Genomic DNA, 27,139 nt, shown 5'->3' with positions numbered 1-27,139 from the left:
TACCCCCATCCTCAGACTAAGTGCTCTACAATGTCACAATTTGCTGAATGAATGAACTGAATAAATGAGTGCAATGTCAGTCAATGACCAGCAGAAAATAAAATTTTAGATAAAGTTCTTTCCAGAATCTATTTGTATTCAAAAATGGAAAAAAAACTATCAAGGGCTTTAGTTTTAGTTCAGTCTGTCCAGAGGGAACAATTTCCCAAACAAGCAATGAACACTTACATTCTAGTAGCTTGGAAATCAACTTCAGCCAGGCAAGAAGGGTTCTTATCTACCATAATTATAATATGTCAACTTTAATGAAGAGCCAACAATTCTTCAGAAGTATATTGTCTAGTACAGTGCTTACACAAAATATTCAGTAAAAATTGGTGTTAACTCCAAATTTGCAAATTAAGATGTGTATGTGTATGCATTTAGTAGGCAGTTTGCCAAGGAAAACTTATAACACTAAAGTGGTAAAAGGCTGAGCAGCATGATCAAGATGTGCCTTCCAGAATCTCCAAATTCAGACTGACGATTTCTGTATATAATGGGATGCAGTATATACTTTGCTGACACTAAATATTTTCTCTAATACTAAACTACAGGTGTTACACAGCTCAATAACAAGTATCAAACACTTATCTAATAGAGTGGAGCAAGTACTACACAGAGAGAGATTCAAGGGAATTTGAAGCCAAGAGAACTGTACTCTTCAAACAAGAAGTGAGAAACGTACATCTCAAAAACAGCAATTTTTGTCTGGCTCCATAACCTACAGTATTCCTAAATCCAGTGAGAAAATACCTGGGAGTGGAGGGGTAGCAATGTCTGCCCCAAATCTGCTGACTTTCCTCAATTGATAAGACATTTAGGGTAGTAACAGAAATGAGACTTTATTCCATCAGTCAAGACTACCACATATTCTCCAGAAAAATGGACTGACCTCTGAGCTTCCCGGTCATCTTTAGGGTTGTAATTAGACAGGCAGTCCAGGATGAAAATCTGGCCCCATTCAGTGCACTCATTCAGGGCTGTCAGCAGCTTATTAATATTCTGTGGGTTTAAATCGAGTAAGTTGCTGTTTGGGTGAGACTCACTGATTTCAGACAATGCTGCTACAGCATTAGCCACCACCTGAGAAAGAAACAAGACACAATTTTGCTGACCTAGAACAGCATAGCCATAACAAACACTCTTCACAGGATTTCTCACAATTTTCCAATTCTGCAACATTTTGGATATATAAACTAGGTAGGGTTTTACAGCCTAGGCACTATTGACAGGCCAGATAAAGCTTTGTGGTGTTGATGGGGCCTCCCATGTGCAAATGGGAGGTTGAAAGCATCCTTGAACTCTACCCACTAGATACCACTAATGCTCCTCCCACAGTTGTGCCAACCAATTGTTTCAGATACTTCCAAATATCTGCTATGGGAAAAAAAGAAAAAATCACCCCTGATTGAAAAACATCATCATCCCATGTGGTATGTGCCTGCTGACTAACACACCATTAAAATACACATTTCTTTAATGTTCTCCTTCAAATGTTTTTCCAGAAAAAGTTCAAATAAAGAGGAGTTGGCAGTTTAAATAGAACTTTTATACCCAGCCTAAAATGAGGCTAATCTGATGGTACACCTACTCAAAAGAACCCTAAAAAACAGAAAATATACTTTTTACTGATGAGGTTACAATTTTCTCAGAGCACTGAAAAGGGGTATCCTATGAGCAGCTCTGAGAGAGACAGAAGATGTGAAAGATGGAGATGACAGGAACGGCAAGCAAAAGGCTTTGGAATAACTGAACTAAAAACAAAAACAAAAAGCCCAAAGTACATGTGCTAGGATGCTAACGAAGTTTTTCTAGTGGCAAATTTAACATCAATATGTTAACTGAAGCTAGAATATCCCCAAATTACTCTGAGAATAAAAGAAAAAAAAACCACATACTCAAAAGTGTATTTTTTCTTGTGAGATGTCTGTCATTTCTAAAATGCTGGCATCTGTGAGAAATTCATAGGAGACCTGTTTTTCTCTAACTCCAAATTGTTTCTTCATTCTGAATACAGATTAACTTTCAAATATGGACTAGTAAAATCCACATCTGAGTTGGGTGCTGGTGGCTCACATCTATAATCATTCTCAGGAGGCTAAGATCAGAGGATTTCAGCTCAAAACCAGTACAAGGCAGAAATCTATATGAGACTGTTACCCCCAGTTATCAGCAAAAAGTAGGAAGTGGAGATGTGGCCCAAGTGGTAAAGCACCAGACTTGAGTAACTACGTTAAAGGAGAATGCCTTGGCCGTGAATTCAAGCCCGATTAGTCTTGAGCGGAAAAAGCTCAGGACAGTACCCAGACCCTGAATTCAAGCTCCATGACTGGAAAAAAAAAAACTAAATTAAAAAGGAAGATAAAATGTAATAGTTTCTATTCCTTATAGCAAAGCACACTGTTGCTAGGAACCAGGCAAAGTCAATATAAGCCTAAGAACTGCCAGCTTTTGATCAACATTTTCCTCTCTTATTAAAGAGTTTCCCAGTCATTTCTGCCATTCTGGTGCTTTCACATCTAGAAACTCCTTTTGGTGTGAGTTACAAGACTACTAAGGCAGATTCCTTTCCTGTGCTTGTCCCCAAGCATCCAAATCCTTCTATAAGAGAATCAGTATTTGCTGGTTTAATGCTGCCACCATGTGGAACATTCCTCAAGAACAGTAAAATGAGTACTCCTCTCCAGCATTAGACCGAGGACTGACATAATTTCATAGAACAGGATATTTATGTGTTCAAAATTGTAGCCATTTTGAGGAAATGAAGTAAATTTAAGTGTGTGAATTTTATATATACATATATACATGCACACATATGTATACATTGGTTCTGTAGTGTATATACACACGGTATCAATGAAGAATCCTGGCTATATTACTACCAATTGCATAAGCTGGGGATATTTTAGTCTGAGTATACCATTTCTTCACATGTACTGTGTAATAACTTCCACTTTACAGATATAAGTGAAATACTGTGCATCAAAGTATTTACTATTGTGCCTGTCATAAAAGACATTTTCATTTATCTTTTCCTAGTGTCATGGACCATTATCAGCCTTAGGAGTTTTTGAGACGTTTGAGTTACTGAACCTTAATTTCTACCACTAGACCATGGGTAGTACTTTGCATTCATGCTCTCAATCTATTTTTCCCATCAGCATTTGACCCCACAGATTAAAAAAAAAAATCAGTGTGATGATTAAAATACCTCAAGGTTGATTTTTTTGGTATTTTTTTTTTCTTTTTAATTGTAATTGTTTTTTAAGGTTAAAAAATAAAGGAATAGCCAGGCACTGGTAGCTGACACCTGTAATCCTAGCTACTCATGAAGCTGAGATCTGAAGATCACAGTTCAAAGCCAGTCCAGGGAAGGAAAGTCTGTGAAACTCTTATCTCCAATTAACTACCAGAAAATGTGCTAGCCTTGAGCTGAAGAGCTCAGGGGCAGCACCCAGGCCCAGAGCTCAAGGCTCACAATTGACCAAAAAAGGAATAATGTTGAGATCAAAGTACAGATTCAATTATTTTGTAATACGATATAAGTATATGTGGAAAAAAAAAACAATCTCAATGAAAGCTGTGGAGGGCAGGGAAAGAGGAATAAGCTCATGTTTCTAATTTCAACTATGTTTGAAGGTTTGCTTAATAAAAAGCATAAACAAACAGCATACACATGTCATTTGAGTACTATGAAGTGGATGAAAACAAAACCAGATCTACCAGGGGAAAACAGACAAATTAGGTCAGTTCCAGAAACTTTGTATTTGGTGAAGTGATCTAATAAAAGATATCTAAGTGCTACTGGGTTTTAAAAAATAAATAAAAAGGGGCTGAGATGGTAGCTCAGTGGTAGAGTGCTTGCCTTGCATGCATGAGGCCCTGGGTTCAATTCCTCAGCACCACATAAGCAGAAAAAGCGGGCTGGGAAGGTGGCTCAGTGGTAGAGCGCTTGCCTTGCATGCCTGAGGCCCTGGGTTCAATTCCCCAGCACTACATAAGCAAAAAGAAAAAAAGCCAGAAGTGACGCTGTGGCTCAATTGGTAGCCTTGAGCTGAAGAGCTGAGGGACAGCGCCCAGGCCCAGAGTTCAGGCCACACGACCAGACCCCCCTAACCCTTCTCCCAAAAAAAGCAGAAAAAGGGGGAAGTGGAGCTGTGGTTCAAGTGGTAGAGTGCTAGCCTTGAGCTGAAGAGCTGAGGGACAGCACCCAGGCCCAGAGTTCAGGCCCCACGACCAACAGAAAATAAAATAAATAAATAGATAGATAAATAAATAAAAAGACTACTAAGTCATCAGTCCTTCTGTCCCAGAATTTGACAGGTTCTGTATGGAAGAACTGACATCAATGGGAAAGATGACTTATTCACTTAAACTCTTAATTGCAGAGGTTAGAATTCATATCCACCTTAAGCCCTTAAGCTAAGTTTTATTTCATAAAGTTATTTAATATTGCTTATCTGCTTGATGCCTGGAACCCTAGTTGTTCATCTTCTCTATGTCCTCAAGTAGAGAATTTCAAAGATGACTGCTCAGAGTGACAGTATGAATTTTAGTAATGATAAAAACACACAGAAAACTTGGGTTAACCTTTTGGTTCTTGTGGTAACAACTTATGAGGAGTTGTAGTTTAAGCACTTCCACCCCACCTCGAAGACTACAAAATGGCAGAAAGATTTCTGATATGACAATCAGTATAAGAAATACCTTTTTCAATTTTAATTGAATTAATTTATTTTTTTTGTGCTGGTCCTGGAGGAGCTTGAACTCGAGGACTGGGCACTGTCCCTGAGCTTCTGTGCTGAAGGCTAGTGATCTACACTTGAGCCACAGCTCTACTTCTGGCACTTTTTTTTGGCAGTTAATTGGAAACGAGTCTCAGGGACTTTCCTGCCTGGGCTGGCTTTGAACAGCGATCCTTAGATCTCAGCCTCCTGAGTAGCTATGACTACAGACATGACCCACTGGTGCCTCGCAGAAGTATCCTGTTTTAAATGTAGCTCGTTTCATCCTTTGATCTTACTACTAATCTCCGAAGATAATAAACAAAAGCTACTCATAAACTAAGATAAACCAAAAGAGATGTCCAAACACCTAGCTGAAGCAAATGAAAGACAAATGAGAGATGATACGTATTTCAGGTAAATTCCAACTCTCCCTCCACTGAGAAAGTTAAATAACAACAACAATGTAAAGGTAGCCAGACACCAATGGTAATCCTAGCTACTCAGAAGGCTGAGTTTTCTTTTTTTTTTTGGGTCCGGTCGTGGGGCCTGAACTCTGGGCCTGGGCACTGTCCCTCAGCTCTTCAGCTGAAAGCTAGCGCTCTACCACTTGAGCCACAGTGCCACTTCTGGCTTTTTTGTTTTTGCTTATGTGGTGCTGAGGAATCGAACCCAGGGCCTCAGGCATGCAAGGCAAGCACTTTAACCACTGAACCACCTTCCCAGCCCAGAAGGCTGAGTTTTAAGGACCACAGTTTGAAGCCAGCCTGGGCAGGAAAGTCCATGAGTCATCTCCAATAAACTACTCAGAAGCAGCCTGAAGTAGCACTGTGGCTCAAGTGGTAGAACGCTACCCTTGAGCACAAAGAGGCTCAGGGACAGCACCCAGGCCCTGAGTTCAAGCCCCAGGACTGGCAAAAAAAAAAAAAGGAAAGGCTCACCCCTTCTAGTATTATTCACCTTCAAGTAAATGTTGCACTAGGCAAAAAAAGGAACACTTTAAAGAAACTCCTCCAACTTCTCAGTAACAATATTTAGTGACCAATCAATTAAAATGAGCTTGAGGTATCAGCAGTCAGTTTATCACTTTGCACTTGAATACATCCATTCTAAAAGTAAAGTTTAATTGGAAATAAGTCTCACAGGCTTTCCTGTCCTGGCTGGCTCTGAATGCCTCCTGAGTAACTATGATTATAGGTGTGAGCCACCAGCGCTGGCTAAGAGAATATTTTTTTAAATACCAATTTTAAGGGGTTATGTTAATGATAAACACTCAGAACATAATCAAGTTGGCTTTTCTTTAAAGAGTAGACAATAAAGATCACTTTGATTCAGTTCTAGTGTCATCATACCAGAATATACCACAAATTTCTATTTGAAAAAATAATCATTAAATAAACAACTAAAAAAGAACAAAAAGTGTGTAGGGTGTGAAACAATCTGCGATTAGGAGAAATTCTGTTTCCCAGAGGTATTCTGTGCTCCAGTATCCGAAGACATTTGTGTGAAACATGCCTGGAAAAGAGAGCAATTAAATGTTGCTCTTTTTGATTTTTTGTTTTTGAGATAGTCTCACTATATGTCCCTTTCAGGTCATTATGTACCCAGGTTTGACCTCAAAACCTCCGTCCTCACTTGCCTCTGAAGTGATCACAATGTGAAGTGATCACACTGGTCCCAAAGTAATTCTGTTGTTGTTTTAAATTTGTTTGGGTATTTTGTACTGCTGGGGATCAAATCCAGAGCTGTGCACATGCCAGGCATGTGCTCTACTACTGAGATCCATCTCTAGCCCAGCTCATGCACACACATGTTCTCTCTCTCATCTAATTTGTGTGTGTACGTGTGCACATGCATGAGTGTGCTGCTACTGGTACTTATACTTTTTCTCTTTAACTCCTCAATTGTGTGTGTGTGTGCTGGTACTGGGGCTTGAACTCAGGGCCTGGGTGTTGTCCCTTAGCTATTTTTCTCAAGGTTGGCACTGTACTACTTGAGCCACATTTCTACTTCTAGCTTTTGCTGATTAATTAGAGGTAAGAGACCCTCAAATTTCTCTGCCCAGTCTGGCTTTGAACCCCAATCCTCAAATACCAGCCTCCTGAGTATCAAGGATTAGAGGCCTGTGTCACTGATGCTCAGTTTGCTCTCTTTATAAAAGCAGAAATTTATTACCATTGGATTTGAATCAGCTATGAGATCCCGTAGAGAATCCAGAAATCCTTGATCTTCCACCATTTGGGCATTGATATCATGGAGTTTTGCCACACAGACTGCTGCCGTTTTTCGAACATAGGGGTCTTCATCTTTCAAGCACTTGCGGAGGGGCTCACAGAGATATTCTGTAATCTTATCCACCCGGATGCATCCCATGGTTCTAACTGCCAAGGCCCGAATCAAAGGATTGGGATCTTCACAGTCCTACAAAAAACAAGCATCAGCTGTAAGTATACCAAATGACTCAAAGGAAACAGTCTGCCTACCATGCAAAAGGCCCTAGCTAATAATCCCCAGATCCAAAAATTAAGTGTATTACATTAATTTGTTTCCAATTACATTCTACATCAAAACCCAACCTCCTATACTATTCCTCTCCAAGAAGGAGCTGGGTATCGGTCATTCACGCCTATATTAGTTTTGGAGTTTTGTTAGTAGTGCAGATTGAACTCAGGGCCTCTCTGAGCTATGCTCCAATACTTTTTTTGCTCTGGTTATTTTTGAAATAGATCTTGGTTTTACACAAACTGTACTAGACTGACATCCTTCTGTCTTATACTTCCCTCCATAGAGGAGATGTCAGGTGCATACTACCCCATTTGCAAAACATTTTTCCACAAGTTGCCTCAAACTGCAATCCTCCTGACCTCGATCACCTGAGCAGCTAGGATTATAGGCATAAAATCGTTTTTTGTGCTTTTTTAAATTTATTTATTATAAAGATGCTGTACAGAGGGGTTATAGTTACATGAGTAAGGCAATGAGTACATTTCTTGTCGAGCAGTTGCCCCTTCCCTTGTTGTTCTCCCACCATCCCTTCCCTTCCCCACTTCCCTTACTCCCTCCATCCCCCGCAAAGTTGTAAAGTTTAATTCCAATATACTGTCTTGTGGGTATCATTGTTGCAATGGGTCATCCTGTGTCCTTGTTTCAGCATTTTGTTATTCCCCTCCCCCTCCCGAAATGAGACAAATGTATATACAAGATACAGGACATCAAAAGCAAGTAGTACAGTGACAGCAGGGATACACCGTAAGGGGAAGAACATACAATGGAAACAAAAAAAAAATCACGTGGTACATTTAAAACAACAATGAGGAAAGGCCTCTTGTGTCTATATCCTGGGGTTCATTTCCCTTAGCATCATCGTATATGGTCATATATACATAGCTTTTGAGCTTTTTCTGCTCATCTGATAAAATTATCCTAGACATATACTAGTTATTGCAAATGAGGGAAACCATGGCACCTATATTTCTTTCGGTCTGGCTTACTCACTTAATACACTTTTTTCCAAGTCTTTCCATTTCCTAACAAATGGGTGGTGTCATTCTTTCTGATGGAAGCATGGAATTCCATTGTGTGTGTGTGTGTGTGTGTATCACATTTTCTCGATCCATTCATCTACTGAGGGATATATGGGTTGGTTCTATATCTTACTATAATGAATAATGCTGTGATAAACACAGTTGTGCTGGCATTTAGTATGCCTAATTTGTGATCATTTGGGGAAATACCCAGAAGTGAGATTTCTGGGTCATAGGGGAGCTCTATGTGTAGTCTTTTGAGGAACCTCCATACTGCTTTCCAGAGTGGTTGAACCAGTTTATGCTCCCACCAACAATGCAGTAGAGTTCCCTTTTGGCCACATCTCCTCCAGCATCTGTTGTTACTAGATTTCTTGATTATATCCATTCTAACTGGGGTGAGGTGGAATCTCAATGTTGTTTTGATTTGCATTTCTTTTATGGCCAGAGAAATTGAGCATTTCTTCATGTGTTTACTGTCCATTTCTTCTTCAGAGAAGTCTCTCTTTAAGTCTTTTTGTTTTGTTTTTGGGTCTGGTCGTGGGGCCTGAACTCTGGGGCTGGGCGCTGTCCCTCAGCTCTTCAGCTCAAGGCTAGTGTTCTACCACTTGAGCCACAGCACCACTTCCAGCTTTTTTCTTTTTTTTTTTTTTGTCGGTCGTGGGGCCTGAACTCTGGGCCTGGGCGCTGTCCCTCAGCTCTTCAGCTCAAGGCGAGCGCTCTACGCTTTTTTCTTTTTGCTTATGTGGTGCTGAGGAATTGAACCCAGGGCCTCATGCATGCAAGGCAAGCACTCTACCACTGAGCCACCTTCCTAGCCCCTCTCTTTAAGTCTTTAGCCCACTTGTTAATGGATTTGTTTTTGGAGGATTTAATTTTTTGAGTTCTAAGTATATTTTAGATATGAGGCCCTTGTCTGTTGTATGGCTAGTGAAGATCTTCTCCCAATCTGTGGGCTTTCTATTGATGTTATTAGCTATGTCCTTGCCATGCAGAAGCTCTGCAGTTTCATGCAATCCCATTTGTCCAACCTTTCTTTGATTTGTTTTGTTTCTGGGTCTTTATTAAGAAAATTTTGGCCTGGGCCAAGGAGCCCTAGAGCTTCTCCTATTCCTTCCTGTAATGTTTTCAGGGTGTCTGCTTTTACTTCTGTCTTTGACCTATTTGGAGTTGATTCTGGTGCAGGGTGATATATAAGGATCTAATTTTAGTTTTCTACAGGTGTTTAACCAAGTTTGCCAGGGTGATATATAAGGATCTAATATTAGTTTTCTACAGGTGTTTAACCAAGTTTTCTAGCACCATTTACTGAAGACACTGTCTTTCATTCTATTTTGGCTCCCTAATCAAAGACTAGGTGGCTATAGGTCTGTGAGTTTATTTCTAGGTCTTCTGTTCTATTCCATTGGTCCTCAGGTCTGTTCTTGTGCCAGTACCAAGCTGCTTTGAGTACTATGGCTTTGTAGTAGAGTTTGAAGTCTGGTATTGATATTCCTCCAGCACTGTTCTTTCTGTTAAGGACTGTTTTTGCTATTCCGGGTCTTTTATTGTTCCATATGAATTTTTGGGTTGCTTCTTCTGTTTCCTTGAAGAATGAGGCTGAGATATTAATGGGTATTGCATTGAATTTGTAGATAGCCTTTGGCAGTAATGCCTTTTTCATTATGCTAATCCTCCCACTCCAGAAGCATCGGAGGTTTTTTCATTTTCTTAGTTCTGCTTTGATTGCCTTTTTCAGGTTTTTAAAGTTTTCATCACAGAGGTCCTTCACTTCTTTAGTCAATTCCTAGGTATTTTATTTTTTGTGGGGCTATTACAAAAGGGAATTGCTTTCCTGATTTCAGCTGCACTCTTCACATTTTTGGCATACAGGAAAGCCATTGATTTGTTGTTGTTTCTGTGGGGCTTGAACTCTGGGCCTGGGCACTGACCCTCAGCTCTTCAGCGCAAGCTAGCACTCTACCAACTGAGCCACAACGCCACTTCTGGCTTTTTCTGTTTATGTGGTGCTGAGGAATCAAACCCAGGGCCTCATGCATATGAGGCAAGCACTCTACCACTCAGCTACCTTCCAGCCCAAGCCACTGACTTTTGAGGGTTAATTTTATACCCTGCTACTTTGCCAAAGTTTCAAATCAGCTTGAGTAACTCTGGAGTGGAATCCATGGGATGCTTTAAATATAAGATCATGTCATCTGCAAAGAAGGAGAGTTTTACTTCATCTTTCCCTACTTGGATCCCCTTTATGTTTGCATCTTATCTTACTGCTCTAACTAGGCATTCTAATACTAAAGTGAAAAGGAGTGGAGAGAGTGGACACCCTTGTCTTGCTAGCTGTAGGTTTGTCATCCACAGCCTTTATTACATTGAGGAATGTTCCCTGGATTCTAGTTTCTCCAGAGCTTCCATCACAAAGGGGTGTTGGATTTGTCTAATGCTTTTTCTGCGTCTATTGAGAAAATCATGTCGTTCTTATCCTTGCTATTGTTGATGTGATGAATTACATTAATTGCAAATCAGTTTTTTATAAGAGTCTCACACTTTTGTTAGGGTCATCCTCAGACCACTGTCTTCACTGCTTCAGTAGGTAGGATTACAGGTGTGCACCACCATGCCCTGCTGGTACTGTTATATTTTTTTTAAGGAGATTATATTCTGAGTCAGGCATTGTAAAATATGGCTATAATCGCATTACTCAGAAGGCTGAAACAGGATACTTGTGAGATCCAGGCCAGCCTGGGCTAAAATCTGAGCTAGTGAGATACTATTCTTAAATTTGAGCTTTTTTTTTTTTTTGCATAGCTGAGAATGAAACACAGGGCCTTGCACTTGCCAGGCACATGCTCTTCCTCTTAGCTAAATCCCTAACCCCTTCATTTTTTAATAAATGACTACACAATATGTTTACAAAGTTCCTGAGCCTATAATTTATAATTTTTAGTTTCAGTTGGAGACCTGATTTTGTCCTTTAGATACTAGGGACAATGATTTACAGCTTTAGTAAAGTAGAAATTTGCTGCTTGATATGTTAAGTTTGTTTGTTGTTTTTGTTTCTTTTTTTGCTAGTTCTGGGGCTTGAACACAGGGCCTTGGCTCTGACCCTGAGTCTCTCAGTGCTTAAGGACAGTGCTCTACCACTTGAGCCACAGAGTCACTTCTGTTTTTTCTGAGTAGTTTATTGGAGATAAGAGTTTCACAGACTTTAAGCCGGGCGCTGGTGGCTCACGCCTGTAATCCTAGCTAATCAGGAGGCTGAGATCTGAGGATCACGGTTCAAAGCCATCCCGGGCAGGAAAGACTGTGAAACTCCTATCTCCAATAAACCACCAGAAAACTGGAAGTGGCGCTGTAGCTCAAGTGGTAGAGCGCTCGCCTTGAGCTGAAGAACTGAAGGACAGTGCCCAGGCCCAGAGTTCAAGCCCCACGACCGACAAAAAAAAAAAAAAAAAAAAAAAGAGTTTCACAGACTTTCTTGCCTGGGCTGGCTTCAAACTGTGATCCTCAGATCTCAGCCTCCTGAGTAGCCAGGATTAAAGGTGTGAGCTATCAGCACCCAGTTTGAGTTTGTTCTTTTAAAAACACAAAATTCAACTCTCTTTTTTCCTGACTTAGAAGAGCATATTAATGAAAATGCATCTATTTCAGAGTTGACTTTAAAAGGTAATTTTTTCACTTTGTAAAATGTAAACGAGTAGGTTAGTAGCATATAGGGTGACTGTAATAATATTTATATAAAATTTACTTTCTCTATTACACAAATGTAGCAACAGAGGCAATAACAGGCACTGAGCCAAGCACCAGTGGCTCACGCCTGTAAAATTCTAGCTGCTCTGGAGGCTGAGATCTGAGGATTGCTGTTCAAAGCCAGCCTGGGCAAGAAAGTCCATGACTCTTATCTCCAATATACTACTCAAGTGGTAGAGCACTAGCCTTTGAGTACAAAGAGGCTCAGAACAGCTCTGAATTCATCCCCAGAACTGGCAAAAAATAAATAAAACAAAATAAAAACATTTCTGGGAAATAGATAGAGCTGTGGCTGAAAAGTTCACCTTGAGTGAAAAGGCTAAGGGACAGAACTACCCAGGCCCTGAATTGAAGCTCCAGTACCAATTAGGAAAAACAAACAAACAAAAAGCCCTTTCTGAAGGATTAAAAAAAAAAATGACTGATTACAAAAGACTTATTACTTCATGGCTTCAGCAATAAGGGAAGGGAATGATTATTTGAATATTTCTATTAAGTATATTCAACTATTAAGGGAAGTAGGGAAGGAGGGAGGGGGAAAGCACAGCATGATGGTACAATCTGAAACTCCAGTCACTTGGGAGAATCACAGTTCTGAGGCTGCCCCAGGCAAAAAAGTTACCAAGACTCCATGTCAATCAATAAGCCAGAAATGGCGGCATACTCCTATAATTGAAGCTGTGGCAAGCACTGATAGAACTGAAGTCTGAGGCCAGATACAGACAAAAAAACAACCAATCGGCTGGGAATGCGGCTTATTGGAAGAGTGTTTGCCCAGCATGCATGAAGTCATGGGTTCAAATCCTCAATACCACATAAACAGAAAAAGACGGAAGTGGCACTGTGGCTCAAGGGGTAGAGTGCTAGCCTTGAGCGAAAGAAGCTCAGGGACAGAGCCCAGGCCCTGAGTTCAAGCCCCAGGACTGGCAAAAACAAACAAAAAAACAACAAAAGATGGGCTTTACCAGAGCTGGTAGCTCATGCCTGTAATCCTAGCTACTCAGGAGGCTGAGATCTGAGGATCACAGTTCAAACCCAGCATGGGCAGGAAAGTCTATGAGACTCTTATCTCCAATAAACCACCAGAAAACCCAAAGTAGCTCTGTGGCTCAAGTAGTAGAGCCTTGAGCTGAAGAGCTGTGAGGGACAGCGCTCAGGCCCAGAGTTCAAGCCCTACCACTTACCAAAAATAAAACAACAACAACAAGAAAACAAGCAATCACAACCACAAGACCCTACTGAAAAATAACTAAAAAGCTAGGTGCCAGAGCACCTGCCAAGCAGGTGCAAGCCTTTAAGTTCAAACTCCAGTAGTACAAAGAGGGTGTGGGGACAACAATCTGATTGATACATATAAAGAAGAAATGATATGTTTATCTAGCAAGAAAGGAAATAGAGGTGAGAGAGGTCTCCAGAAAGTATAAAAGCATCCAGAAAGTATAAATTAACCATTAGTGTCCATACGTCAGTAATGTTTAAAATTACATGATAACTTAGAAATCTGTTAACTATTCCCTCTACTTGAATGTTTCAAAAAAAAATCATTAACTCAACCCAAAGTAATAACTTTGGCTTTTAAGCCAAAGCCTCATTTTTACAAGGAAGGTATAAACAGTGAGGTTTCACCTGGCTTTCTTCTACCCATTTGGCAAAGATGCATGTACCAAGTTCCACTAACAGAAGGTTTGCCATATGGTTTCAACTTCCCTAGCTGACACATGCTGGCAAATAGATTGCTTAAAACATGAAACTGCTAGTCCTTCTCTAAAGGTCTTCTAAAGCACCAGTGACTCAAACCTCTAATCCTAGCTGCTCAGGAAGCTAAAACTTGGAGAACTGAGGTTCAAAACTAGCCCAGAAAGAAAGGTCAATGAGCCTCCACCTCCCATTAACCAGAAAAATGTCAAATGTGGCTCAAGTGGTATAGCACCAGCCTTGAGTAAGAGCATATGGCCCTTAGTACTGGTGCACACATGTGCGTTTGTGTACACACACACACACACACACATACACACACACACACAGAGAAGGCCCTGGGTTTCTCAGCACCACATAAGTACCCTCCACTGGCAAAAAAAAAAAAAAGAAGGTTATCTGAGGTAGAGGAAAGTGGTCTTAGGTCCTTGGATACGTTACCTTCACGAAGCTGTTGACAGCCATGATAGCCATGTCTGGCTGACTCTTGGCATAGTTCATCAAGTAGAGATACACAAGCTTCTTTAGTTCCAGGTTGTCAGTCTGCATACAGTTCACTACATCTGGAAAGAGAGAGCTGAAGACAGAAAGACAGTCAAAGAAATGTTCTTAAACAAGGGCTGGGAATATGGCTTAGTGGTAAAGTACTTGCCTAGCATACATGAAGCCCTGGGTTCAACTCCGTAATACCACATAAACAGAAAAAGATGAAAGTGCACTGTGGCTCAAATAGTAGAGTGCTAGCCTTGAGCAAAAGCTCAGGGATAGTACCCAGACCCTGAGTTCAAGCTCCCAGGATTGCCAAAAAAAAAAACAAAAAACAAAAGAAAGAAATGTTCTTAAAAAATAATTTGATACATGGAAATAAATTGCTAAAAAAAAAAAAGTACAATCCCAAGGTCTCAAACAGGGGTTGTTCTTTTATTCTCTCTCTTTTCTCTTTCCCTTCCTTCTCTCCCTCTTTTCCTTCCTTCTTTTTGTTTTAGAGGTACCGAGGATGAAACCCAGGGCCTCATGTATGCTAGGCCAGGACCATACAGCTGATCTACACCCATAACTTCTATATCATTTTAAATTAAGTTCTGCACATTGTATCACTTCATCTATAATATTTCACTGTACATCTTTAGGAATCTTTTAGAAAAACCATTACATTATCGTACAAAAAATTACCAATAATTATTCTCAGCCCACTGAAATCTCTAAATACTTACAGCAGTTACACTTTTCAATGTTCAATGTTCATAAGTAGAAACTTAGTTTCTGAGTTCTTGTGCTGATCCTGGATTTTCAATCATTTCTTTGCATTCTCAAATAACATGATACTTGATATCCAGGCTCAAGATTACAATTCTAATCTAGATCTACAACCATTCTAAAACATCTTGATTTCCTTTTAGTGGAATTTACTTTTTTTAAACATTGCACATTTCTATGTATTAAGATTTGATTATAATAGTCTATTCCTTTCCCAAGTACTAGACATTTCATGATTTAACCTCTGTAAGTCACAAGAAAGAGATACATGTTTCCATTCACAAATAGCACCATTTGCTTGGAAGCACTGAACTTGCTGGATTTTAAGTTATACTTTTGTTTTTGTGGGGTGTTGTATGTGTGGTGTTTGCCAGTCCTGGAGCTTGAACTCAGGGGATGGACACTGCCCCTGAGCTGCTTTGGCTCAAGGCTAGCACTCTACAACTTGAGCCACAGTGCCACTTCGGGCCTTTTCTGTTTATGTGGTACTGAGCAACAGAACCTGGGCTTCATGTATGTTAAGCAAGCACTCTAGCACTAAGCCACATTCCCAATCCAAGCTATATTTTTCCTTGTTTTCGTGTGTGTGTGTGTGTGTGTGTGCCTTTTCTGTTTATGTGGTACTGAGCAACAGAACCTGGGCTTCATGTATGTTAAGCAAGCACTCTACCACTAAGCCACATTCCCAATCCAAGCTATATTTTTCCTTGTTTTCATGTGTGTGTTGTGTGTGTGTGTGTGTGTGTGTGTGTGTGTGTGTGTGTGTGTGTGTGTGTGTGTGTGTGTGTGTGTGTGTGTGTGTGTGTGTGTGTGTGCGTGCCTTTTCTTTTTTGGTACTGGGGATTGAACCCAGGACATTGCACCTAGTAGCACTTCGCTGCTGAGCTACATATCCCAGCCCTAAGCTATATTTCTTAAAATGTAGATTAACTATAATTTTATGGAAAGTTAGTAATTAACTATCCCCCTAAGGTTTTTTTTTAGAATATTTACAAATTTTAAATATTTTTAACTATCTAACAACTAGTATAGAAGAAAAGATAAAGAACGTCAGTATATTTCCACAGACAAAAGAATGACTGAAATAACTGGTCACATCATATAACTCCTGTATATTCACAAAAAAGGGTACAGAAATATTTACTAAAGGGAAGATGGACTGCATATTCAATCCATCACATCTTCAATGAACCACAAACTTCTCTTTTGCAAGGGAACAAGCTATTAGTTTCAGCATACCTGTGGGATCTCATGTACCTCTAGATACATTTTAAACTCTCTCCTAAATGAGTTTCTGCTTTCCATTTTCTAGAATAATTCATGTGTAAAATTGCTGTAAAATTAGTAAATGTCAAACATTAACTAGTAGTAAATTGCTAAGAGCCTAAATAATGCTAGCAACCTACACAAGATCAAGAAGATCAAGTTGGGTGAGTATGTAAATACAGCAATTAGGAGGTACTTGAGAGTTTTTATTTTTGTGGTTTTTTTTTTTGTCGGTCATGGGCCTTGAACTCTGGGCCTGAGCGCTGTCCCTCAGCTCTTCAGCTCAAGGCAAGCGCTCTACCACTTGAGCTATAACGCCACTTCCGGTTTTCTGGTGGTTTATTGGAGATAAGAGTTTCACGGACTTTCCTGTTCAGGCTAGCTTTGAACTCAGCCTCCTGAGTAGCTAGGATTACAGGCATGAGCCCGGGGCCAGGCTGGTACTTCAGAGTTTTGAACCAACCTGAGCTAGTCTAAAAACAAAAGCAAAAAATGCAGGACGAGGAAGAGGAAGAAGAGGAAGAAGAGGAGGAAGAGGAGGAAGAGGAGGAAGATGAGAAGGGAGAAGAGAGGAGGGAGGAGGAAGAGGAGGAAGAAGAAGAGGAGAAATTTTTGTACTAATCAGGAGCTAAAAGTAGTTTTTTTTCAGATGAGCATGTACAACTGAATTGATGACAGAAAATACTAGTTATAAACCTCAGTTAAACAAAATGGTATCTGGGGGACATTTGATCAAAGTGAACAAAATGAACCTGTAATCCTAGCTACTCAGGAGGCTGAGATCTGAGAATCACAGTTCAAAGCCAGCCCTGGCAGGAAACTCTGTGAGACTCTTATCTCCAATAAACCACTCAGAAAACTAGAAGTGGCACTGTGGCTCAAGTAGTAGAGCGCTGAAGAGCTGAGGGATAGTGCCTAGGCCCCAGTTTAAGCCCCATGACAAAAAAAAAAAAAAAAGTTTTCAACCTGATAAAAAATAATTACATTGCTCTCATTGGCAGACCTGTAATACAAAATGTCATACTTAATTATTATTACATGAATTTCATCAAGAAATTTGTGAGCCAGGTGCTAATGGTTCATGACTGTAATATCATTACTCAAGAGGCTGAAATCTAAGGATTGAGGTTCAAAGCCAGCCTGGACACGAAAGCCTAAGAGACTCTTATCTCTAGTTAACCACCCAAAATCTGGAAGTGGAGCTGTGGTTCAAAGTGGTAGAGCACTAGCCTTGAGCAAAAAAGCCCTGAGACAGCAACTATGCCCTGAATTCAAGTCCCAGGACTAGAACAAAAAAGAAAGAAAAAAATGTTTCAAATTTTTTTTCTTTCTGATTATAAATAAATGTAATATATAATATATATATATATAAATAATATCCTCTGTTCTGCTTCTTAAAAAGAAGCAGAAGATGCACAAGATCCACTCTGCCAGTCCCTGCTTTGCTTCTTGGTCTGCTAACTCCAAGTATGTACTACTTATTTGTCCCTTTCCAGAAAAACTTTTATCAATCCCAGACATAGATGACCACTGATCAGCAATCTAAGAACCAAATGTCATTACAGGCTAACAGACAAAACAACAGAAACAGACATCCACAACCAACTTAGACAACAGCACCTGGAACAGTCATATCTAGAACTACTATTTCTATCTGGGTTTTTTGTCTGGTTATGGGAACAGTTCTCAACTTTTTGACTTCAGAATCCTTTCACACATAAAATTACTGGAATCCCAAAGGATTTTTGTTCACGTGGGTTATACATCTATTAATATTTTACCATATTAGGAAGAAAAACTAAGAAAAATTTAAAATAGCAATCCACTTAAAATATCAAACCCATTTTGAAACACACAATAAGTGAAAATTTATTATAAGATAAGAGTGTTTTATATTTTCTCACATCTCTTTAGTGTTGTTCATCCTTTTGTAGAATGAATGCTTTGGTCAAAGTAGAAGACAATCCAGTTTCATATACATAAATAAGCTAGAAATTTCTTAAGTTTCTATATTTTTAATTTTACTTATAACTTTATATTTAATAATTGTGTCACTATAATAATAGTAATTTTATATTTCTTAATAGTAATTATATTCTTAATAGTAATTCTTATAGTAATTTTATAATAGTAATAGTAATTCTTAATAGTAATTTTATATTTAACTTTTCTTAAAAGTTATTAACATTTTGAAATCTTTAATATTTTAGTTACATTTTCACTGAAAATGTATATGAAACTATTTTTACACTGAAACTATACATGTGGCCAAGTACCAGTGGCTTACACCTGTAATCCTAGCTACTCGGGAAGCTGAGATCTGAAGATAAGAGTTCAAAGCTAGCTGGGGCAGAAAGTCCCTCTGAGAGTCTTAGCTCTAATTAACCATTCAAAATGCGGAACTGGAGTTGTGGCTCAAAGTTAGAGCACTAGCCTTGAGCAAAAGAGCTCAGGGACAGCGCCTAGATCCTGAGTTCAAGCCCCAGGACCAACAAAAAAAAAAAAGGAACTACACATGTGCAGATTTTTCTTTTTAGTACACAAGAAAAATTCCTTAAAAGTTATAGTGAATAATCACTCTGAAACATCAATACTTGATTGCATTAAAATCTAAAATACTTATCATGTATTTTGAATGGATCTGTTACTGCATAATTTTGTGATAATTTACAGATCTTTTACTGCATAACTGTAATACAAGCAGTGGTCCACAACAAGACATTGGGTCACTGAGCCATTCAGAACTTCACAATGTTGACACATTTCACCGTGTAACAAAAAAATAACTGCATTAACTTATTTCACCACCAATCTCAGTAGACAGGTGCACAAGTTTCAAGAATGTGGCAAGCTCAATGGTGAGAGATACAAGTTTTACAAAATCCTAATTTTATATTTATCTTTTAAAATCAGAACAAGTATTGTGTGACTAATCACAGAAATTCTAAGACAAACTGGATGCAGCAACAGCTGCTCTCTTGGGTTTAGTTGTTGTTCACAAAATCTAGGCCTAAATCTGCCTCATTCAACTAGTCCCTGTAGTATTTCATTTCTTAGCCTTGGCACTCCAGTTATTCTTCCTCTTAAGACACATTTGTTACATGCCAACCTTTGAAGGTGTTGGCCTTGCCACCACAGGGCTGTACCAAGTGTCCATGTCCCTTTTTCCACATCTCAAAAGACCCAAGAGCCCTAATTATTTTTGTTGTTGTTGTTGTTATTGGTCATGGGGCTGGAACTCTGAGCTTGGGCGCCATCCCTTAGGCTCTTTAGCTCAAGGCGAGTGCTCTACGCTTGAGCCACAGTGCCGCTTCCAGTTTTCCAGTGGTTTTATTGGAGATAAGAGTCTCACAGACTTTCCTGCCAGGGTTGGCTTTGAACCACAATCCTCAGATCTCAGCCTCCTGAGTAGCAAGGATTACAGGTTTGAGCCACCAGTGCCCAGTTAAGAGCTCTAATTTTTACTTTAAAGCTCAAAATATAGCTGTCAAAATTTCTCCCTTGAAGTAACAGGTTCATTTTGTTCACTTTGATCAAATGTCCCCCAGATACCAAAATCTAATTAAACATCCTCTATCAATCATTCTTTCACATAAAGGTATTTGCAATTCAAATAATCTTACAGGGCTTCTTAATCATCATCCTTTACAATACAAATAAGCTTTATGCATAAATCCAATTTCATCATCACAGTATATTAAAAAGAACTGTACTCAAGGTTCAAATTTTTGTGGGTTGGAGAGTACTACTGGGCTTTGACTCAAGTATGCCCCATCCATTATTCACTCTGGTTACTTTTCAGATCTGAAGCTTAAGGTTGGGGCCATCCTAAGCTGGCCATCCTATCTAGGCTTCCTACATAGCTAGGATTACAGACATGTGTGACTATACCAGGCTTGTTTGTTGAAACTGGGTCTTTTTACCTAGGCTGGCCTCAAATCAGGATCCTCCTGATTTCTATCTCCTCTGAGTATAGATGGAATTATAGAAATGAGCCACCTTATTTGGTCCAAAGTTCAAGTTTTAAGAAAATAAATGTACAATGTGTTATGAAGGACAGTCCTTTTGTCTTGTAAGGACATGGTGGTGAAAAAATACAGTGACAAATGGCCAACCCCACTGCTTTGGTTTACATTGAGACACTGGCAATTTTATGCTCCACTGATTCACATCATCAGTGTAAACATCAATATGGGAAAAAAGACAAGTAATATGTAAGTATTATAAGACAATTTTGACTTCATATATACTGGGAAAGAATCTCAAGATCATTAAATTATAGAAATGAACAAAAAAAAGACGAAATGAATTTTGTTAGCACTGATTTTCATCTTCAATTCAACAAGCGAATATAGAATTATAAAGCTGTAGGCATTGGATTTAGCCAATTAATTATACGAGCTTTTACTTACAGTATGTTTTTTATCATCATCAAAGTATCTCATGCAATGCATTTGTAACTGTGCCAGCTCTCAGATTTTAGGCTAAGTCTGAATGCAACAAAATCAGTGCAATAATAAAAGCAAACAAAACACTTAAATCAGAGCATTAATATAAAAGCACTATACTACCTGATATTTCCAGGGAAACAAACTTTTTTTTGTTGGTGTGGGACTTGAACTCTGGGCCTGGGCACTGTCCCTCAGCTTCTCAGCTCAAGGCTAGCACACTACCACTTGAGCTATAGCATCACTTCTGGTTTTCTGGTGGTTTATTGGAGATAAGAGTCTCATGGTCTTTCCCGCCCGGGCTGGCTTTGAACTGTGATCTCCTTAGCCTCCTGAGTAGCTAGGATTACAGGCGTGAGCCACCAGCGCCTAGCCTACAAACCTTTTAATAAGTTTTAAGACCTACTCTGTTGCCCAACTAGTGCCCCAACTCTTGGATTTGAGGAATCCTCCCACCTCAGCCTCTAGAATAGCGGAGACTATAAGCATGCTTCGCTATGCCCCACAAGTCTATGATTTTAAAGTACAATTAATAAAGGCCCTAAAAGGGGTATCGCTAAAGTAATGATGGAGTAAATGTTCTTACCTCACATCTTTTCCCACAGTCATAGCAGCAATGACTTTCTTCACAGCCTCCTTCCTCTTTTCTTTCTTTTCATTATTGAGTTCAGCTTTTAATTCAAAGATTTCCCCTACAAGAGATGAGAGGAGGTGGTTGAGATCCCAGGACCACTAGAACAGAATATTGAACTATGCAATAACACCAGGAGAGCAAGGCAGCAACTGAAATAAATTATTAAAAAGTTACGGAGCCAAGTGCTGGTGGCTCATGACTATAATCCTAGGTACTTACTCAGAGGCTGAGATCTGAGGATTGAAATTCAAAACCAGCCAAGTCAGGAAAGTATGTGAAATTCTTATCTCTAGTTAACCATCAGAAAACCAGAAGTGGCTCTATAGCTCAAAGTGGTAGAGCACTAGCCTTGAGCAAAAGAATTCAGGAATAGCACACAGGCCCTAAATTCAAGCCTTATGTCTGACCAAAAAAAAAAAAAAAGTTATGGGTTAGGCAAATGTCACAGCACTAGAATTGTAACTGATTAGGGTACCACCAAAAGCTTTAAAAACTTTTAAAATTACAGCCTTACATACAGTGAAGATTCTTGGGACCCGTACGGTAGAAAAAAGCAAATTTCATGTATTAAAATATAATAGGAAGAGAATACTGAGGAATAATTTTCATCCAAATTTTAAGGTCCTAAGAACAAAGTAAATGTAGATAGAGAACAGTTTTAGAAATCTGTATTTGTCTCACTATTTATTTATTCATTCATTCATTTTTGCTACCAGTACTGGGGTTTGAACTCAAGACCTGGGTGCATTCTATTAGCTTTTTTGCTCAAAGCTGGTGCTCTACTAGACCCATACCTTTACTTCCAGCTTTTTGGTGGTTAACTGAAGATGAATCTCACAGACATTCCTGCCTGGTCTGGCTTTGAAATGCAATCCTTGGATCTCAACCTTCTGAGTAGCTAGAATTACAGGCATGAGCCACAAGTGCCCAGCTATTCCTTGAATCCAGATGTTCCAATCTTGGCCACACACTCCTATACTTAAAGATAACAATTATATATGTTCTACTCAGGATAACAGGAATCAGTACTTACAATGACTTGAATCAGAATGTCAAGGAGATCTCTATCATGAATCATTTGCTCTAATCATTGCTCTAATCCCTCCCAACCCACCCTAAGGTTATAGTCTTATCCTATCCAAGCAATGTAACAAGAATAATTTTTTTTGGGGTCCGTTCGTGGGGCTTGAACTCTGGGCTTGGGTGCTGTCCCTCAGCTCTTCAGCTCAAGGCTAGCACTCTACCACTTGAGCCACAATGCCACTTCTGGCTTTTTTTCTTTTTGCTTATGTGGTGCTGAGGAATCGAACCCAGGGCCTCAGGCATGCAAGGCAAGCACTCTACCACTGAGCCACCTTCCCAGCCCATCAAGAATAATTATTAAGCTGGGTGCTGGTGTGGTTCACACATATAATCCTAGTTACTCAGTAGGCTGAGATCTGAGGTCCACAGCCAACCTTGGGCAGGAAAGTCTGTGAGACTCTTATCTCCAAATGAACACCAAAGTGGCAGAGTGCCAGCCTTGAGTAAAAGAGCCTAGGGACAGGACTTGGACAGTGGCTCAGTGGTAGAGTGCTTGCCTTGCATGCATGAAGCCCTGGGTTTGATTCCTCAGCACCACGTAAACAGAAAAGGTCAGAAGTGGCACTGTGGCTCAAGTGGTAGAGCACTAGCCTTGAGCAAAAAAAGCTCAGGGACAGTGCCCAGGCCCTGAGTTCAAGCTGCAGGTCTGGCAAAAAAAAAAAAAAATAGAGCATAAGGGCAGTACCCACAACCAATGGCCCTCCACCCCCTCTCCTCCCACCACCCCCCCAAAAAAATTATGAAGTTAAAAGAATAATACAAGGGCTGAGAATATGGCTTAGTGGTAGAGTACTTGCCTAGCATACATGAAGCCCTGGGTTCGATTCCTCAGTACCACATAAGCAGAAAAAGCCAGAAGTGGCACTATGGCTCAAGTGGTAGAGTGCTAGCCTTGAGCAAAAGAAGCTCAGGGACAGTGCCCAGGCTCTGAGTTTAAGCTGCAGGACTGGGGGGAAAAAATAGTACAGAGCATAAGGCATAATCTTGAGTTACTGTTCAGACCTAGTTTTATAAAATGTCAGAAACTTCCCATTATTTTAAGGCTCACTTATCTTTTTTTTGTGGGGGGGTCCAATCGTGGGGCCTGAACTCTGGGCCTGAGCGCTGTCCCTCAGCTCTTCAGCTCAAGGCTAGCGCTCTACCACTTGAGTCACAGTGCCACAGTGCCACTTCCGGCTTTTTTCTTTTTGCTTATGTGGTGCTGAGGAATCGAACCCAGGGCCTCAGACATGCAAGGTAAGCGCTCTACCACTGAGCCAACTTCCCAGCCCAAGGCTCACTTATCTTAAGAATGCTGTAGTCAAAACTTCTTAAAAGAGAGGAAGAAGGGCTGGGAAGGTGGCTCAGTGGTAGAGCGCTTGCCTTGCATGCATGAGGCCCTGGGTTTGGCCCCTCAGCACCACATAAGCAAAAAAAAAAAGGCGGAAGTGGCGCTGTGGCTCAAGTGGTAGAGCGCTAGCCTTGAGCTGAAGAGCTAAGGGACAGTGTCCAGGCCCAAAATTCAGGCCCCACGACCGGACCCCCCCCCCAAAAAAAAGAGAGGAAGAAGGGAAGACTGGTCTCCCAGTTCATTTTACCCAGATCTCATTTGCCAGTATGACTGTACACAAAGACACTCAGAACTAAAAAAGCTTGCTTCATCAATATCCATCCCTAAAAGGCAAGCAAATTAGTAAAAAGCTATTTCGTTTAATGAACAGCTGCAAAATAGCACAGCTGGGTCTTCAAAGAGTCATTCACCTTTTTACCACGTCCCATGCTGCCAAGTCTAGCTCTTAGAGCTCCCCTCATTGACTTCTGGGAAGAATAAAGGATAAACAGCAGGTTTCAGAAAGTCTGAACTGTGAATAGCAGCAGGAGCTACAGAATGAAAACAGGATGTAGCTGAAATTATTCCAGTACTAAGCATAAATTTAAAGAATATGTTCCAGTGGCAGTTCTGGTGGGTGTTGCAGGAAGCAAAAGGAACACAGTCTATCCATTTTTAAAAACATGGTATTTATCTAGCAATGACTCAATCTTTAAGTCTCAAACTTTTATGCATAATTTTAAAAAGGTCCTTTTCCTGCCCAAACTAGATTTGAATGTTGATCCTCAGATCTCAGCTTCCTGAGTAGCTAGGATTACAAATGTGGGCCACCAGTGTGCCTGGCTGATAGTTTTACTTATTATTCACTGATCATGATCCACAGCTATGATCACTTATTTTGCAACTCAAATTATCCATATTTTACAAGTGGGGACCATTTCAAGCTGTGGTGCTCCTCCTTGGTATGTCCTATCATTTGAGCACTTATGAGATATTCATGTCCAACTTTTACATTTCCTCAACCAACCCTAGAAGTTATTTCTCCAAGAAATTCTGGTTCCTTTTAGTGATAAATGATATTTAGAAACCAAGATTTGTGTAGTAGGAGTCTTCTATATCTACTCTGACTTGGAGGAAATTTAATACTTAAATCAAAAACTCCAACATCAAGCTGTACATTGCAGATACTCAATATTGACTAACTAGTGCAATACAGACTATAGTGTGTAAGCTCAGCTAAATATGGAGACAATTGTACCAGTAAATACTACAAAGAAACAAGAAAGTCGAATTCGGGGCCAGAAAATTTGAAATATAGCCACTGGAGGAGAGGAGAAAACATACATCCGAGAAGCAAGACAAGCTACTGAACAAAAGAAAAACAAAAACAGCAGTTGGTGTCATGCTCAGAATACATCAGTAACTATGAATATAAAAGCTCAACTAAGGGTACAATAAGTGGAGAATAACTGGACTCATCTGTCTTTGATAGAAGGGCCAACCAGATTTCTAGAAATTAGCTATTTAGGAATGATTTTACAGAAGAGGGCAGGTTTGACTTTCCCAAGACGAATCCTTAGTTCTAGTCTATAAGCATATATAAAAACTAGTTATATTTTGATCACAAAGATGAAAGTAATAAAAAAGAGCTAGAAGTCATTGCTCATGAGTGGAGCACTTGCCTAGCATATGTGAAGTCCTGCATTAAATCCCTAGCACTGCAAAATAAATGAAAACTCTATACTGTAATAACTTACTCAGATACACTTATCTGTAGAATTTGTAGCATATCTGAAATAGGAACATTCTACTTGAAAAATATCAAAAGATGTGATGAAATTCTACTACTTACCCTTTTTATTGGTGGTGAAGTACTTGGAGTCAGTCATGGTTTTGGATCTTTAACATGCACCTATGGCAAGAGAAAAGAATGTCTTTATCCTAATATGTATGTGTGTACATATATGTATATGTGTGTATATATATACATATATATGTGTGTGTGTGTGTGTGTGTGTGTGTGTGTATATATATATATATATATATATATATATATATATATGTCCAGCAAGGCATACTGCTATTATTTATTTTTGCCAATCCTGGGGCTTGAACTCAGGACCTGGGCACTGTCCCTGAGTTGTTTTGCTTAAGGCTAGCACGCTACCACTTGAGCCACAGCACCACTTCTGGCTTTTTCTGTTTATGTGGTACTGAGGAATCGAGCCAGGGCTTCATAAATGCTAAGCAAACACTCTACCACTAAGCTACATTTCCAACCCTGGATTAATTTTTAAGACTTTCAGTTTTATCAAAATGCACTCCAGGAGGGGCTGGGAATGTGGCTTAATGGTAGAGTGCTCGCCTTGCATGCATGAGGCCCTGGGTTCAATTCTCAGAACCACATAAGCAGCAAAAGCTGGAAGTGGTGCTGTGGCTCAAGTGGTAGAGCGCTAGCCTTGAGCTGAAGTGCTGAGCGACAGCGCCCAGGCCCCACGATCAGACGCCCCCCCCTCCAAACAAAGAAAAGACAAAATGCACTCCAGGAAACACACATACATACACACACACACAGACATACACACACAAATTCAGTTAGCTTAAAATTTTATATTTCAGAATTTCTGCATTAAAAAATGAGGGGCTTCTTCCTACCATCAATACTGGTAATTCAAGATACACAGAAAACAAAAGATAACCCCCCTGCCTCCAGGAGCAAACAGTAACAAAGTCTAAAGGCCAAATCAAATGCAATACTTATTCCATGCAATATTATGGATTTGTGACTTTTTTTTCCTTCTTTTTTTTTTGTGGGGGGGGGTTAAGTCCTAAGAGCCTCAGTGCTGTCCCTGGGCTATTTTGCTCAAGCCTAGAGCTCCACCACTTTGAGCTACAGCAACAGTTCCGGTTTTTCTGGTGGCTAATTGGAGAGAAGAGTCTCATGGACTTTCTTGCCCAGACTGACTTTGAACCAGGATCCTTAGATCTCAGCCTCCTGAGCAGTTAGGTTTAGAGGCATGAGTCACCAGTGCCCAACTACTTTGTGATTTTTATCCACTATTATCTCTCCAAGGACAAAAGTTACCATTCCTTGTAAAATATTTTCAACTATTCACCCAAACATTTAAGGTAAGAAAAAGGTCGTTTGGCAGATCTCTTCCAAACTGTACTCCCTTCCCAGTTTGAGCCCAAACTACAGCAAGACCCAAGGGTGTGTGGGGAGGGAAAGATAGAATTAGATATAGATCTCAACTTCAACCCTAATTCTTTTATTTTTTTTCTTCAAAATAATTTTTTATTGTAAAAATACTGTAAAGAGGGGTTACAATTACATGGGCAAGATAATGAGTACATTTCTTATCAAGCATTGTAGCCTCCTCCTTTGTTTCCCCTTCCCATACCTTCCCATCCTC

General features: G+C 39.8%; 1 protein-coding gene across 2 annotated transcripts in view; it reads right to left on the bottom strand.

Annotated features, from left to right (window-relative positions):
* Ap2b1 (adaptor-related protein complex 2, beta 1 subunit) overlaps window positions 1–27,139 on the bottom strand; it is a 118,257-nt gene that overhangs the window by 84,726 nt on the left and 6,392 nt on the right. For both annotated transcript variants that reach the window (XM_013013332.1, XM_013013333.1), the window contains exons 2-6: window positions 25,579–25,638; window positions 21,287–21,392; window positions 14,171–14,306; window positions 6,942–7,187; window positions 935–1,125 (exon numbers count right to left, since the gene is read on the bottom strand). In XM_013013332.1, the coding sequence (XP_012868786.1) occupies window positions 935–1,125; window positions 6,942–7,187; window positions 14,171–14,306; window positions 21,287–21,392; window positions 25,579–25,615 (716 nt within the window). In that variant the 5' untranslated portion in view covers window positions 25,616–25,638. The remainder of the gene's footprint in view (window positions 1–934; window positions 1,126–6,941; window positions 7,188–14,170; window positions 14,307–21,286; window positions 21,393–25,578; window positions 25,639–27,139) is intronic.

Source organism: Dipodomys ordii, unplaced genomic scaffold, assembly GCF_000151885.1.
Source record: "Dipodomys ordii isolate 6190 unplaced genomic scaffold, Dord_2.0 Scaffold19, whole genome shotgun sequence".
Classification (NCBI taxonomy): domain Eukaryota; kingdom Metazoa; phylum Chordata; class Mammalia; order Rodentia; family Heteromyidae; genus Dipodomys; species Dipodomys ordii.
Note: the sequence above shows the minus strand (reverse complement) of the source record. Positions and strands in the feature narration are given on the sequence as shown.